This window comes from Lepidochelys kempii, chromosome 11 (genome assembly GCF_965140285.1).
Source record: "Lepidochelys kempii isolate rLepKem1 chromosome 11, rLepKem1.hap1, whole genome shotgun sequence".
NCBI classification, from domain to species: domain Eukaryota; kingdom Metazoa; phylum Chordata; order Testudines; family Cheloniidae; genus Lepidochelys; species Lepidochelys kempii.
This window is the reverse complement of record NC_136390.1, coordinates 18,526,911-18,541,060: the sequence shown is the minus strand read 5'-3', so window position 1 is coordinate 18,541,060 and position 14,150 is coordinate 18,526,911. Positions and strand designations below refer to the sequence as shown.

Below are 14,150 nucleotides of genomic sequence, written 5' to 3'. Positions count from 1 at the left end.
AAACTAGTCAAGTCTGGGGAGCACAGGTCTAACAAAACTGCACATCAGAAACTCCCCCACCCAAGAATTAAGGGCTTGAAAGACAACCTAATTTGAAGTCCATTCAGACCTAAGAGAAATCAGGAGAGGTTGTGCTCATAATTAAGGAAAATTATAAAGAAGATGCAGTATCACAGGGGATTAGGAGACTGGTCATCTAGTCAGCCCTAAACTTCCTCTTCTTGATGTCTAGAATGGAAAAGAAGTTAAAGATGTCTTACCTAATAAACACTGCGGATTATCTGCTTTTCTGACTCTCACAGACCACTGTGGTGCTTGAATCGGATCCAAGTCACTAAAAAAAAAAGTGCTTCATTTTGTCCACACCAGTATTAGGGGGCAATTACTTGCACACAAGTAATCAAATGTTCTTAGGAATTGCAAGGTAAGATCTAAGTATATAAACAAAGAAGTCAGCCAGGCTAGGTTATGAAACTCATAATATAGGTTCCATTTTGCACATCATAATTGTTGCTATGGGGGAAAAGCAAGACATCAAATAGAACATGAGTTAAGTGAGAAAAATTAACAACAGATGGAAGTCTGAAAAACAAGGATCCTGTTTTCATGCATGCGTCTAAAAAAGTCAGGGAAGAGAAATACAAAAAATAAGTACTATTTAAAGCTAAACAAAATATATTTTGGTGTTTAACATTTGTCTTTAAAGAACATTTAATTGTCTATGTATATTTTCCTCTTCAAGTTTCCAAAACTTAGAACCAAACACCACAAATGTGTTAATACAATTACTTAAAGAGTTAGTATTCTTTTCTAAAAGAGGTCAGTACTCATTGCTGACCATGCTTGCTAGATGGAGCAGAAAGCGGAGATGACATCCCATTCTTCAGCGAAGACAGCTATAAGCTTAAGTAACTCCTTTTGCTTACCAGGTTCATTATGAGGCATCTTTCTTCATCTCAAGGCTAGACCAGCAACCCACTTAAATAAATTAATATAAGAGATCCAAATGGAAACTAGAAAGAGAATTAATGCACAGATAGGAGCTCATGTACTATGTATACAGAGATCAGTATGTAATGGCCCTTTCCCAGTGCACACACAGGGAAAAACTGTTAAGAAAATGATTGGTTCTGAAATACAAACATCTTAACAGCCGAGTTATACATTCATCAAGGCATTAAAAATAAAAATGTTAGACCTTTAAACTCTAAGTGACACTAGAAAGATACAAGCTGTTAATGGATGAAAAAAACTAAATGTTTATTAATTCATATATTTACAAATACACATACTTACGAATAAACATCATTGTCCACAATGATACCTTCTGTTAGATGAGGCCATGTAGTTGCTAAATGGAGCTCACTGAAACGGCAAAAACTTGGTATAAATGATGCTAGACTGATTTCTAAAAAGCTCAGGAAGAGATTTTCAAAAATCATAAATGACCATTAATCTTCCTAGCTCCCTCTGAAATTCAATGGAAGTTAGAGAGCTAACTGCCATTTATGCTTTTCAAAATCTCCCCCTTTGTGGCCTAGAACACTAAACCACTGAATAAGATCCATAAGATCTTATATATAGACATAAGATCCATGACATTACTATTATGTTATATATACTGTATTCTGATGTCAGGATTTTATTACTGCATTTTTGTTAAAAGTTGTATTGACTTAATTTTTTATTTTTTAACTTTGGGGGGCACATGAGGGATATCATAGAATCACAGAATATCAGGGTTGGAAAGGACCTCAGGAGGTCATCTAGTCCAACCCCCTGCTCAAAGCAGGGCCAATCCCCAACTAAATCATCCCAGCCAGGGCTTTGTCAAGCCTGACCTTAAAAATATCTAAGGAAGGAGATTCCACCACCTCCCTAGGTAACGCATTCCAGTGTTTCACCCTCCTAGTGAAAAAGTTTTTCCTAATATCCAACCTAAACCTCCCCCACTGCAACTTGAGACCATTACTCCTTGTTCTGACATCAGCTACCACTGAGAACATGATGATGTGAAATTGATAATTAGTTGATTTCTCAAAGGAGCAAAAAAAACTTAAAAATATTTTAACTCAGACAAGTTGATGTTTCCACTGACTATACCTTTTTAATTTCTATTCTATTGATTTATGTACTGCGCCCATCATCCAGTATCTGCATGCCTTCTAGTAGTGCACTAAACAATGTGACTAACATCCATCATATAGGGTTCTTTCCCCAATTCCTCTCCCTACCAGGGGGGAGGGGCGGAGAATGTTATTCATTTTGTTTTTTATTTTTTTGTATGTATGTTAAGTGTCCAACTTCACAGGGAGGGGCAATGGGGAACAGGTTGAGAATGGGTGCATATGTTGGTGGAGGAAATTAGGAGAACAGTGGATGGACAAACAACAAAAGGAGGGGAAAACCTACAACATGCCCTAAGAAGGGCTGCAGTTAAGGAAGAGATATGGAGATCCCCCAGGAGAACTCAAATTAGCACCACAGAACTCTCAGTCAACAGGCTCATAATCCAAACTCTGGCACAGGAAAACAAGCATAATTTCAACTAGTCTCTGGCAAGGTGGGGCACTCATGATCCAGGGCCACTATGCATACAGGTTTGGCAGTACTATTAGAACTAATCCTGGTTATTACAGGATACACAATGACTACCCTAATAGACTGCACAGTTGCTACACCCTTTGATGATTTGCAAATTGCTTTGGCATACCTAGAACACTGAACATGCTACAAGACAAAATCTGTTTAGACTGGATTAATTTAAAAAAAATAAAAATCTGGATCTAAAAAAAAAAAATCCTACAGGTATTTAACGTAAACCATCTACACCCAGTCATTTATATCACTTGTTTATGGATCAAGGAAACTCATCTTCTACAAATGCCTTTGTTCTTTTGATAACATAAAATCAGTTTACTTTTGAAGATGGTTTTCTTAACTTATTTTTTTTAAAACATTACGAGTTCTAAATCTGACACTCGGCATATGGGCACAGAATCTGTAGCTATGGTACATTTTAGCATTATGGTTTGAGTGATAAATACAAAGTTGAAAAAGTTTATAATCTATTATGTTGCATCAAGTACCCATGTATCAAAAAATATCTGTCACAAAACTTGGAAACTAAAATATAGCTTTTTGCATTATTCTATATATTCTAGTATTGTTTGTAAACTTCATAAAACAGTCTCTCAACTCCTAACTCTTAACTCCTATGCAATACTTAAAACTCTGAGGCCTTCTGTTAGCAGTATATGGCTGTACACAGATACATCATTGGAAAACAAAGAAGTCTTTTTAAAATTAGATTTATAGTTCTGAATTTTTCTCAGAAGCACTTACACTATTTTATAATTTTCTACGCTCTTAATCTCACCTAACAGGATCTTCACAGGCACCAAGTGGTAATTTCCCAAATTCCAGGCCTCCAACTTCTCCTCCAATTAGTGCATCTATATCTGAAGACAGAACAACACATTTTCCATAATATAAACATGATGATAGTTTGCTAGAGCAATAAATAGCACACTGCTTACTAAACACAAAACTTACATGGCACATGATCTTTCTATTGGAACAAGTGGTTAAAATTTAGATATCATAAAATATACACATTACTAACAACAATATACTCCATATGCTAAAAGTTATTTTAAGGCAACTGAAGAGGAAAAGTTACTTTTATTAATTAGTTACATTTTTAAGTGATTTCTTCTTCATTAGAATAACAAATGTGCTTACATGATTTCTCTATTTAAATATAGATGTAAACCAAACTAAAAGATAAACATTACCAGCAAATATTTGTTATTTATCGATGCATTTCTTAGGACATCTTAGGTCACTCATACCATTCCCTTCTACACACACTACAAATGCAAAACATGTCAAATATATGATCCCTACTGAACTAAAAAGATCTCCTGAAGTAACCAGGGAGTAGTGTTGGGCATTTGACCAGTCCAAAAATAACTGGTCAACTGACTGGTCAAATATGATCAAGAATGGTCAAATATTTTAAAGCAATAGTAACAATAACCGTAACAAAAATTGCAAAGAAAGAGTAAGACCTCATGGTCACCAACAGGCTTAGCCTTAGATAGATACTTATGCCTAATTATAAAAAACAAATTACTTAACTGAAGTATTTTAACTCAGAAATGTGAAACAATGAAATTAACTTCTAAAAAAAAATAGAAGAATGGCACCATGATTTAATCAAAAAGGTAGACCACCAACATCTTGGCATTCTTGCTTGAATATTTGACAATGTTTGACCACGGTCAAACAGGCAATTGTGACCCTAAGACCATCCCTATGCCAGAAGGCAAGGGGCTCCCTGGAATCTAGCAGAGAGTTTCAGCTGGCCTGACCAGCTCAGTGTACGCCAACTCACTATTGTTATAATCTGTATCTAAAAGGTGTCATGTAATATGTCATTGGAAAACTAAACTCACTGACCGTTAATATTCTTGCATGATGTATCTATGGCCAACTATAAAGGAATATACAGTTGTGCTGGAATTATGACTAAAATGTATTTAAACTAGGCATGTCAGGGTGAGTTGATAAAGATTTTTTCCAGAGAAAGGAATGCAGTTCAGCCTGCTTGAATGTGTCTCCCAAGTAAACTGAGTAAGGTTTAACCAAAGACAGTGACAAGCATATTTGCATGCCAGTCAATAAAGCCTTCAGGAGAGCATGTGGGGAAAAAGTGATCATTTAATCTCAACGGTGGGTGGAGACTGGACTCCCAGGAAGCCTTACTGCCTCTTGAAGCTGAAGTAGCAAGGAGGCGTGGCCTCCCTCAGAGAGTGACAGGGAGAGACCACAACATGCCCCCTGGTGGGCTGAACCACCTGTGCCCCACTGGAAGCAGCAAGGCAGAACAGGAAGGGGAAATACAAAAGGTGGGCCCTGCAACTCAATTGGGCTGGAGCCACCACAGGAGATGGATGCATCCTACCTGCTGCTGAAGCCCACAGAGGAGCTTCCAGGGCTCCCAGGACTGCTGGCCGACCAAGACACTGAGGAGTTGTCAGAGCTGCTGCCTGAAGACTGGCTGGATCTCCTTAACTACCGACCAACTGAGGAGCTGCTGGGGCTGCCACCTGTGGACTGGCCAAAGCTCCCCAAGACAACAGACGCAAGTACACCCAAGGGGGAAGAGTAGGAAGCACCCCTGGGAAACCAGGCAACAGTCTGATTGACCGCTAGCCTGATACAAGGTCAACATGTTGCAGGCGAATCCCTGCTCACCCAGTGGTGGACCACTCCACCACTGTTAGGGCCCTGGGTTGTGATGCAGCGGATTTGGGCAGGCTCTGGGGGCGGCAGTACTCCTGCTCCTTAGGCCAGAAACCTTCGCTCCCCAGGCACCCTGACCTGAGCCTCTAGACTACTGGTGCTAACTCTTACCTGGGGCTTCTAAACTGCTTAGCCACTCTGCCCTGATTGCAGGTCAGTCTCTACTCATTACTTTGCTGCCCCACCCTGACTGGGCCTGAGGCTCATAGACTGCTCAATTGCTCTGCCCTGATTGCAGGCCAGAGCCTACTAATTGTCTGCTGCCCCGCCCTGAGGGCCTGGGACTCAGACTGCCTTACTGTTCTGCCTGACCAGAGGACCAGAGCACTAGGTGTAGCTAATTTCCCACTTTGAGCTCAACTTTACAGGTACACAACAGCAAGGAGGTGTGGCATCCCTTAGACTGACAGGGAGGAACAGCCTATACTGGTCAATGAACTTGAAGAGATGTACTTTTCAAAGGTAGCCTGAACTATAAAGAGAGGGGCAGAGAACCCCCAAGTGATCCTTCACCTAAGGAAATAAGGAAAACCAGCACCTTGGACTCTGTGGGGATTCTGACTAAGAGCTAATCAGCTATTGCTGAAAGATTGTTTAAGATACTTTCCTCACCAAAGACTGCAGCTTGTTAAGTTAGGTCTTAGCCATTAGCATATTTTTACTTTTGTGTAACCCCTTCTATTTTTAATCCTTTGTACTTGAACTCACTTAAAACCTACTCTTCTTAATTAAACAAACTAGTTTTATTTTTTATCTAAACCAACCCAGTGCTTTGATTGAATCGAAATGATTAACTCCAATCAAGATAACAAGATGCTATTTCTGTCTCTTTAAAGGATCAGCACACTTAATATCTTCTGTGAATGTACAGTAAGAGGGGTTGTGCACTGCAGAAAGATCTCAGAGGAACTTGAGGGCTGGAGTTTACCGACTGCTACCTGCTAGGCAAGGTTTGGGCTGGGAGGACCTACATTGCAATTAAAAACCCATGGCTGGCCTGTGTCAGCTGACTCAGGCTAAGGGGCTGTTTAATTGTGGTGTAGACATTGGGCATGGGCTGGAGCCCAGGCTCCAAGACCCCATGAGAGGTCTACACCACAATTAAACAGCCCCTTAGCCTGAGGCCAAGTCAACTGACATCAGCCAGCTGCAGGTTTTTAATTGCAGCGTAGACATACCAGAAGAATCCTAAGAAACCACGTCTCCAAGAATCTCAATCTAGTGCTCCATCCACTGGGCAACATGGCTTCCCCAATATGTAAAAACATCTAACGTTACATTAGAGATAATAATTAAAAACCATTATGTTAAGGGATGTAAATAGTCATGGGCATAAATCAACAGCTAACTGATGGGGTTGAGAAATAAGCATCTTTACATGTTTTGCTCTCCCATCTCCTAATAATTTAAAAATGATAGCTATCATAGTACCATTTTTGTGTTTATATTTTAATTAACTTAGACACATCATCTTAAAGTCACAATTTCTGTCTTAAACTTTTACCTACTGTTTCTGTAACACTTGGGATTACCAAAACAAGAAAGTCCAAGAAAAATACTTTTCTTCATTTATTCAGTTTACTTTTATTCAGTTTACTGTGCATTTGAGATGACTGAAGCTAGAAAGTTTCATCGCTCTCCTACATATTAGAGCTAGGTTTGCTATTCAAAATGCTTATAAAATGAAAATCTTTATTTAGGGAAGCTTATTCCAAAACAACCCAATAATTTAACCTTGGAATCCAAAAACTGCAAAAATAAATAAATTCATCTTTTCAGAAAATTTTAAAATTTTTAAGTTTAATAAAATTTTATCCTACCAATAATGTCTGATTGGGCAACTCTGTTTTCCTCTGATTATTTTACATGTATATGTGTGGATATATTTGTGGGCTTATTTTGTCAGCAGTCTGCAGTGCAAGGAAAAGTGTGTAAAGGGAAAAGTGAAGCAAAGTGGTTTTCCAGCCAAAAGAGCAAAAGACTACACTGATCAGATTTAAACATGGTCATAAAATTGTTCTTAAACCCACAGATATTCATATGCTTCTCTTAGTAAACAGCTACTACAGTTTTACAAAATTCTGCTAATTCACATACAAGTATTAATTCCTTTAGCAACATAATGTAAAGAAAATGTTATATATATATATATATTTGTTTTCCATACATTAATTTAAAATTGCCCTTAAGACACTATACACATGAATCTCCTACCTGGTGGTTGTTGGGGCCAGAAATACTGTTGCCAGTCTTGAAGAACATATGTTAGTCGAATAGCTATGCTTACTGGAGGCAGTGGAGTTAAAGGCCATCCCTAAAAAAATAAATGTAAAGGAACACTACAAATGAATTAAAGTAAATCAGCTAGAGTTACAATAATATTCTTCACTTATTTGAAACTAAAATACTGAGTTTAAAAAAAGAGTGAAGAATGGGTTTTCAACATTATGTGAGATTGTTGTTTCAGCACAATCTCTTCGAAAGTTTCAACCCCAAGCAGGCTATTTATCAGTCCACTTCAGGCACTTGGCTTTAAAAAAAAAAAAAAAAAAAAAAAACTGGCCTAATTTTAACATTTTCCCTGTAATATATAAAAATATATTGTACAGTATAAAAATAGGCCAGATAGTATAAATTTGCAAATAAAAATTGATCAAATTAGGTTACTTTTAAAACATGGGCCAGAACATGTTTCTTGTACTCAGGTCAGCAATCCTACTGACCTCAATGAGACTCTCTGCCTGAATAATGACAGGTTTCAGAGTAGCAGTCGTGTTAGTCTGTATCCGCAAAAAGAAAAGGAATACTTGTGGCACATTAGAGACTAACAAATTTATTTGACCATAAGCTTTAGTGAGCTACAGCTTATGGTCAAATAAATTTGTTCGTCTAAAAGTGCCACAAGTACTCTTTTTACTGCCTGAACAATGTCAAAAGAATATGGTTCTATGACAGCGACACTGACATCAATGATGTGGGTGCACAAATAAGTAGAAAATTATTTCAAATCCACATAAGAATGGGGACTAAACTAGAAGGAGGCTGGTAATAGGATACATTACTCTTAATCTTTTGGCACTAGATCAAATCCAACACACAGATAATGATGAAAATCATTACTGTCTGACTGGTGCTTGATGGCCCATGTGAAATGAACTGGTCTCAGTCCAGTTCCTTGTGAACTGGTGTATCCAAGTGCAAAGAAAGTCTGAAAAGTTTATTAAAGTGTTAAAAGAAGAATAGATATGTCCTCATTCCTACCATAGTCAAAAAGATCTAAGTGATTTCTATCAAGCTTTCAAAGAAAATTTCTAATAGAAACTCACTCATTGTCTCACTATGAGGAGAGCTGGGGGAAAGAAAGGCACTAAAAAAATCCCATCAAGATGTCTCTCTACCTTACTACAGTAATGATGTGACCTTATTCTTGTCATGGTGCTCTTCATCTCTCCTCCTCCCTCCCCCCCCCCCCGACCTCCCACGCTCTCCCTCACTAATGGAATGTCAAATTCCATTTCTGTGTGTATATAAAGTCTGCTGCAGTTTCCACGGTAAACATCTGATGAAGTGAGCTGTAGCTCACGAAAGCTCATGCTCAAATAAATTGGTTAGTCTCTAAGGTGCCACAAGTACTCCTTTTCTTTTTGCGAATACAGACTAACACGGCTGTTCCTCTGAAATTTAGAGTAATTTCTTGAAGGCAAGGACCACATATTTGTGAAGTGCTCAGTAAATTTTGAGCGCTCTAAGAAGAAAAAAAAATTTGTGTCACTCACAAGGCCTCAGAATTGGCATAGTATTAGAAAGTAAAGAACTAATGAAAAAATTATTCAAAACAGTACTCACACATTAGCAATTTAGTAGGACTGTTCTTTATTTTTAAAAGAACAATAGAGCTTTTAATTAAACTAAAAGGAAAACAGGCAGACAATGTTAATTAAAGCATAGGCCCTTTTTCTTCCCCTTTAATGATTACATTACCTTAAGTTTTTTTTAAAATAGCTGATTTTAAAAGAGCCTACATTTCACTTGGTTAAACGGCATGATTTCTAGTACAAACATACTCACTATCTTGGATTTGAAGATGTCCAGTAACCCTGATAAATGAGTATATTGATTTGGCACTTTACGAAGATGAACCATTTCGAAGTCAGTTCGAACTCCAGGGCCCTGACATTCTCCAACATACATTCTTCGCCATTTATGATGTATTTGCACAAACAATGGTACCTGACTGCAAAATATTGAAGCAGTAGATTAAAAAATGTTCACTGTTCTAACATCCTCAGAACTATGTAATAGTATGTATTTCAAAGCAATTTCAGACAATTCTACAGAGATCTAAAGAAAACCACCACCATGTACTGGTACTTGGGTTTAAATTAAAAATGGTCAAGTTAAAAATAGGTCATAAAATACAACTTTCATTAACATAGTTAAGTGGAATGTACGTCAAACTGTAGTAAAGTCATCAAATCTGCAATGTCATAAGTAACATTTTACTAAGCACTTTAGAGTCTTAAATTCTGATTTGGGGATTTAATAAAGGGTAAGAATATTTCCAGGAGCTTTAGAAGATTTATGCCATCAGATTTGTGAACAAACTAATTTATAATTTTATAAACTAAATTTTTATTAAATTTATATTAAATACTGAGAAAATTCAGCTTCATTATTTACTTGGATAATAAAGTGGAGAGTATACTTATACAATCTGAAAATGACACAAAGCTGAGATTGGTTGCAAGTAATTTGCAGGACAGGATTAGAATTCAAAATGACCTTGACACATTGGAGAACTGGTCTGACATCAACAAGATTAAATAAAGTACTATGCTTAGGAAGGAAAAATCAAATACAAAAAGGGGAATAACTGCCTAGGCAGTAGTACTACTGAAGAAGATCTGGGAATTATAGTGAATCATAAACAAAGAGCAAACAATATGATGTAGTTACAAAAAGGCTAACATCAATCTAGGCTGTATTAACAGGAGTGCCCTATCAAAGACATAGGACATAACTGTCCCACTGTACTCGGCACTGGTGAGGCCACAGTTGAAAGTGTGTCCAGTTTTGGGTGTCACACATTAAGATGTGGATAAACTGGAGAGAATTTGGAGGATAGCCAGAAAAATAAGAGGTTTAGAAAACCTGACCTATGAGGAAAGGTTATAAAAATAAAAAAAAATTGGTATATTTAGTCATGAGAAAAAGGCAACAGGAGGACGACCTGACAAGAGTCTTCACATATGTTAAAAGGCTGTTAAAAAGAGGACAGTGATCAATTGTTGTCTCTGTGCACTGAACAAAGGACAAGGGCTTAATCTATAGCAAGGGAGATTTAGATTAGATATTAGGAAAAAGCCTTATAAGGATAGCTACGTACTAGAATTGATTACCCAGGGAGGTTCTGGAATCCCTATCATTGGAAGTTTTTAAGAACAGGTTGGACAAACGCTTGTCAGGAATGGTGTAGGTATACCTGGTCCTGCCTCAGCACACACAGCTGGACTAGATGACCTTTCAAGGTCCCTCCCAGCCCTATATTTCTATGAAAATCATGACTTGCAGACCAATTAATTACTCTTATGTTTTTTATATTAAACAAGAAAGCCTACGGAACAGAAGTCATACATATGGTTCAGTGCATTAAAATCTTAGTTATCTTTGAAAGAATCCTGTGCTATTAAGGTTAGGCCAAGTTTCCACTGAGACACAACTTTTTGTTTCTTTCTCTGGCAATATCAGACTGTCTACAGTATATGTTATTACTATCAATTCAATTTTCCTTACTATAAAGCATCTTCCAAATTATAATGAAAGTAATATCTGGATACGTAATCATTTAGCACTTCACTTACCAACCAGTGTTCCCCAATGCAATCGAAATTGAACTCAGAAGAAGGTTACATTTGGATTCACTAAGAACTGCATCATTATTTGCTGCTGGAGCAATAACCACAAATTCCCGTAAGCCATACCTAAAAAAGGTAACCTTTGTAGTAAGTTACATGTGACAAATAATTGCGTATTCTTGAGGCAGTCCTAGGTAGACTAGAGTACAGCTGTCACCAATTTACTTGACAAGTGCACATTGTGGTAGTAATTCAGTGGCAATTAATTAGCACGGATTTAAATATTTAAGAGGCCTGAAAAAAAGCCAAACTATTAAAGTGCATTTTGGATTTTCAGTTCATTTTTCAAATATTTTAAAAGTTACACATTTAAAAACTTCTTTTTATATAACCATTTTTACACTTAGTGTACCACAGCACATTATATGTCATTACTTACATTCTAAATCAGTGGTTCTCAACCTGCGGCCCAATCAGCACAGAGCTACAGCTCATGTGACATCCTCAGGGCCATACAGGTAGTATTGGATGCGGCCCACAATGGTAAATAGGTTGAGAACCACTGCTCTAAATAAAAGATAATTAGACAACTGATAAGTACCCTGCAACATGTGCAGTGATGTACTCCACCCTGAAATTCAGCCAGCAAAAACAAAAAAAAAAAAGAAGACAGCATATATTATTCACTCTGGCAGAGATCGCTATGCTTTTCATTTATTCCTAGTGTCACATATAAAAGCTTGCATAAGGCTATATTACTTTCTTGTGAAGGTAAATAAACACAACATTTATGCAAAGAGCAATTTATTTGACAATAACTTTGTTTTCCACTTCTATTCTTTAAGTGATCTGGAATTAAATAAAGCCATTCTCCTTCTACCCACGTCTGCAGCCAAGACATAATCCTGAGTTTGTAACATCATACTCTGGCCACAAAGAGACTTGTGATAGCACTAGTTCTACTTCACTGCAGAACAGAGTGAAGAAACCAAAAGGAACACAGTGTCTATTTAAATGTAGTACAAACAAAACAAAAAATTATGAATGACAAAAATACATCTTAAAGTTTTATTTTATGTCTTGCTCTGATATGAAAGAAACTAATACTTGGAAGACTTCAGTCTGAAATGTATTTAACCATCTTGAATTTTAGTACACATTCCACTAAGTGTCATTTGAAGATTTTAAACACTGAAAGCGTTTCGCTTTCGTTTTAATTTAAATCATTAGCTAATTTTAAATTAGCTAAATGTTCCAAACACTGAGTGATGCTTATTTTTGTAAGGCTCAAATCTTGACACAATGAACGCTGAACGAATACCCAATCTGATCACTGAAAATCAAATTATTATTAGGGCCCTACCAAATTCACGGTCACGAAAAACACACCACAGACCATGAAATCTGGTCTTGTGTGTGCTTTTTTTTACCCTGATACTATACAGATTTCACAAAGGAGACCAGCATTTCTCAAATTGAGGGGCCTGACCCAAAAGGGAGTTTTGCGGGGGGGGGGGGTCACATAGTTATGATGGCGGGGGGGGGGGGGGGGGAGTTATGGTCACAGTATTGCCACCCTTACTTCTGCACTGCTTTCAGATCTGCAGCGGTTTAGCCAGAAGCTCAGAAGTCAGCGTCCTGTTAGCAGCAGCACAGAAGTAAGGGTGGCAATACCATACCATGACATCCTTATCTCTGCGCCACTGCTGGCAGCATCTCTACCTTCAGAGCTGGGCCCCCAGTCAGCCGCCGCTGCCGCCGCTCTCCAGCTGCCCAGCTCTGAAGGCAGTGCCACCAGCAGCACAAAGGTAAGGGTAGCAGTACCACAACCCTCCATACAATAACCTTGCAATCCCCCCACCACACACACACACGCGCACACACACACCCCTACCTCCTTTATGGGTCAGGACACCTAAAATTACAATACCATGAAATTTCAGGTTTAATAGCTGAAATCATGAAATTTACTATTTTAAAAATCTTATGACCATGAAATTGACCAAAATGGACCATGAATTTGGTAGGGCCTTAATTATGATATACGTTTAAATGTTACTTGTAATATAGAAGAAAACAGACTAAAGAATGCATACATACCATCTCACAAGACAATGGGCTCTAGGAGGAAAATCATTGTTCATGCACAACAAGTCTTGCATAGATAACGGAAGGGCATCTGTGAAACAATTTGATAAAGTTAAGTGTCGGTATATTTTTACTATGTCAAGCGGAAATCTGTTGTGTGTGTGAAAGTAAAGAGAATTTTCTAACTGAATTTATTCTTTAAAGAAGTCTTTGAGATTCATTATATTAGAACAGAATCTTTGGAACAGAAAACTTTTCTCCAGTAAAATCAATTTTACCTCTATGTTTTTTCACACTACAATTTAGTTCCTAGCATAGTAATAAAAACTTCATATCCCTATTAAGGACCTAGAGCTTGCCTTCCTGTTTTTACTGCTTTCAGATTTTTCCTCCCTCTTTGAGGCCCTATACTGTAACCAACATATTTCTGGGATCCATCACTCACAGCCACAGGACCTCCTGCAGGTAGCTGTCCATGCTACATGATACCTTCATGTAAAAAGAGATATGTGCAAAAAGTCTGTCTATTGCCTTTTGGGTGTTTAATACAATTTGTTCCTTTAAAAAAATCAAAGGAAAGATATACAAGAAGGCAGAACAGTGGAACCTTAAGTTTCTTGAAGTAGGCAATACTTTGGGCCCCATTAATCAATGTATTTTAAATAGACCAGCACTAATCACCACAGAATCTAGGTGGTGTTACCCTGACAATGACCATTAAAAATAATGCTCAATTTAAAAAAAAAATTCAGCTCACTGCATTCAACTCTGCACTGTTACTACTCAATGGTATGTGTTCCTTGGAGCTGTGAGGCAGTTGTCCAAAAAGGCCCATGTTTTTGGAGTTTAATGTACCCACCCTACACATACCATATAATCATTTGAAAGCTTATTTTA

General features: G+C 37.6%; 1 protein-coding gene across 8 annotated transcripts in view; it reads right to left on the bottom strand.

Annotated features, from left to right (window-relative positions):
• RAB3GAP1 (RAB3 GTPase activating protein catalytic subunit 1) overlaps positions 1 to 14,150 on the bottom strand; it is a 49,736-nt gene that overhangs the window by 20,873 nt on the left and 14,713 nt on the right. For 7 of the 8 annotated variants that reach the window (XR_012154220.2, XM_073305326.2, XM_073305327.2 and 4 more), the window contains 7 exons: positions 13,266 to 13,344; positions 11,172 to 11,291; positions 9,379 to 9,544; positions 7,525 to 7,624; positions 3,380 to 3,461; positions 1,297 to 1,365; positions 261 to 334 (listed from right to left, as the gene is read on the bottom strand). Coding sequence is in view for 7 of the 8 variants with exons in the window: in XM_073305326.2 (XP_073161427.2) it covers positions 261 to 334; positions 1,297 to 1,365; positions 3,380 to 3,461; positions 7,525 to 7,624; positions 9,379 to 9,544; positions 11,172 to 11,291; positions 13,266 to 13,344 (690 nt within the window). In the remaining variant the exon portion in view is untranslated. The remainder of the gene's footprint in view (positions 1 to 260; positions 335 to 1,296; positions 1,366 to 3,379; positions 3,462 to 7,524; positions 7,625 to 9,378; positions 9,545 to 11,171; positions 11,292 to 13,265; positions 13,345 to 14,150) is intronic. The other variant, XM_073305328.2, reaches the window with a different exon arrangement.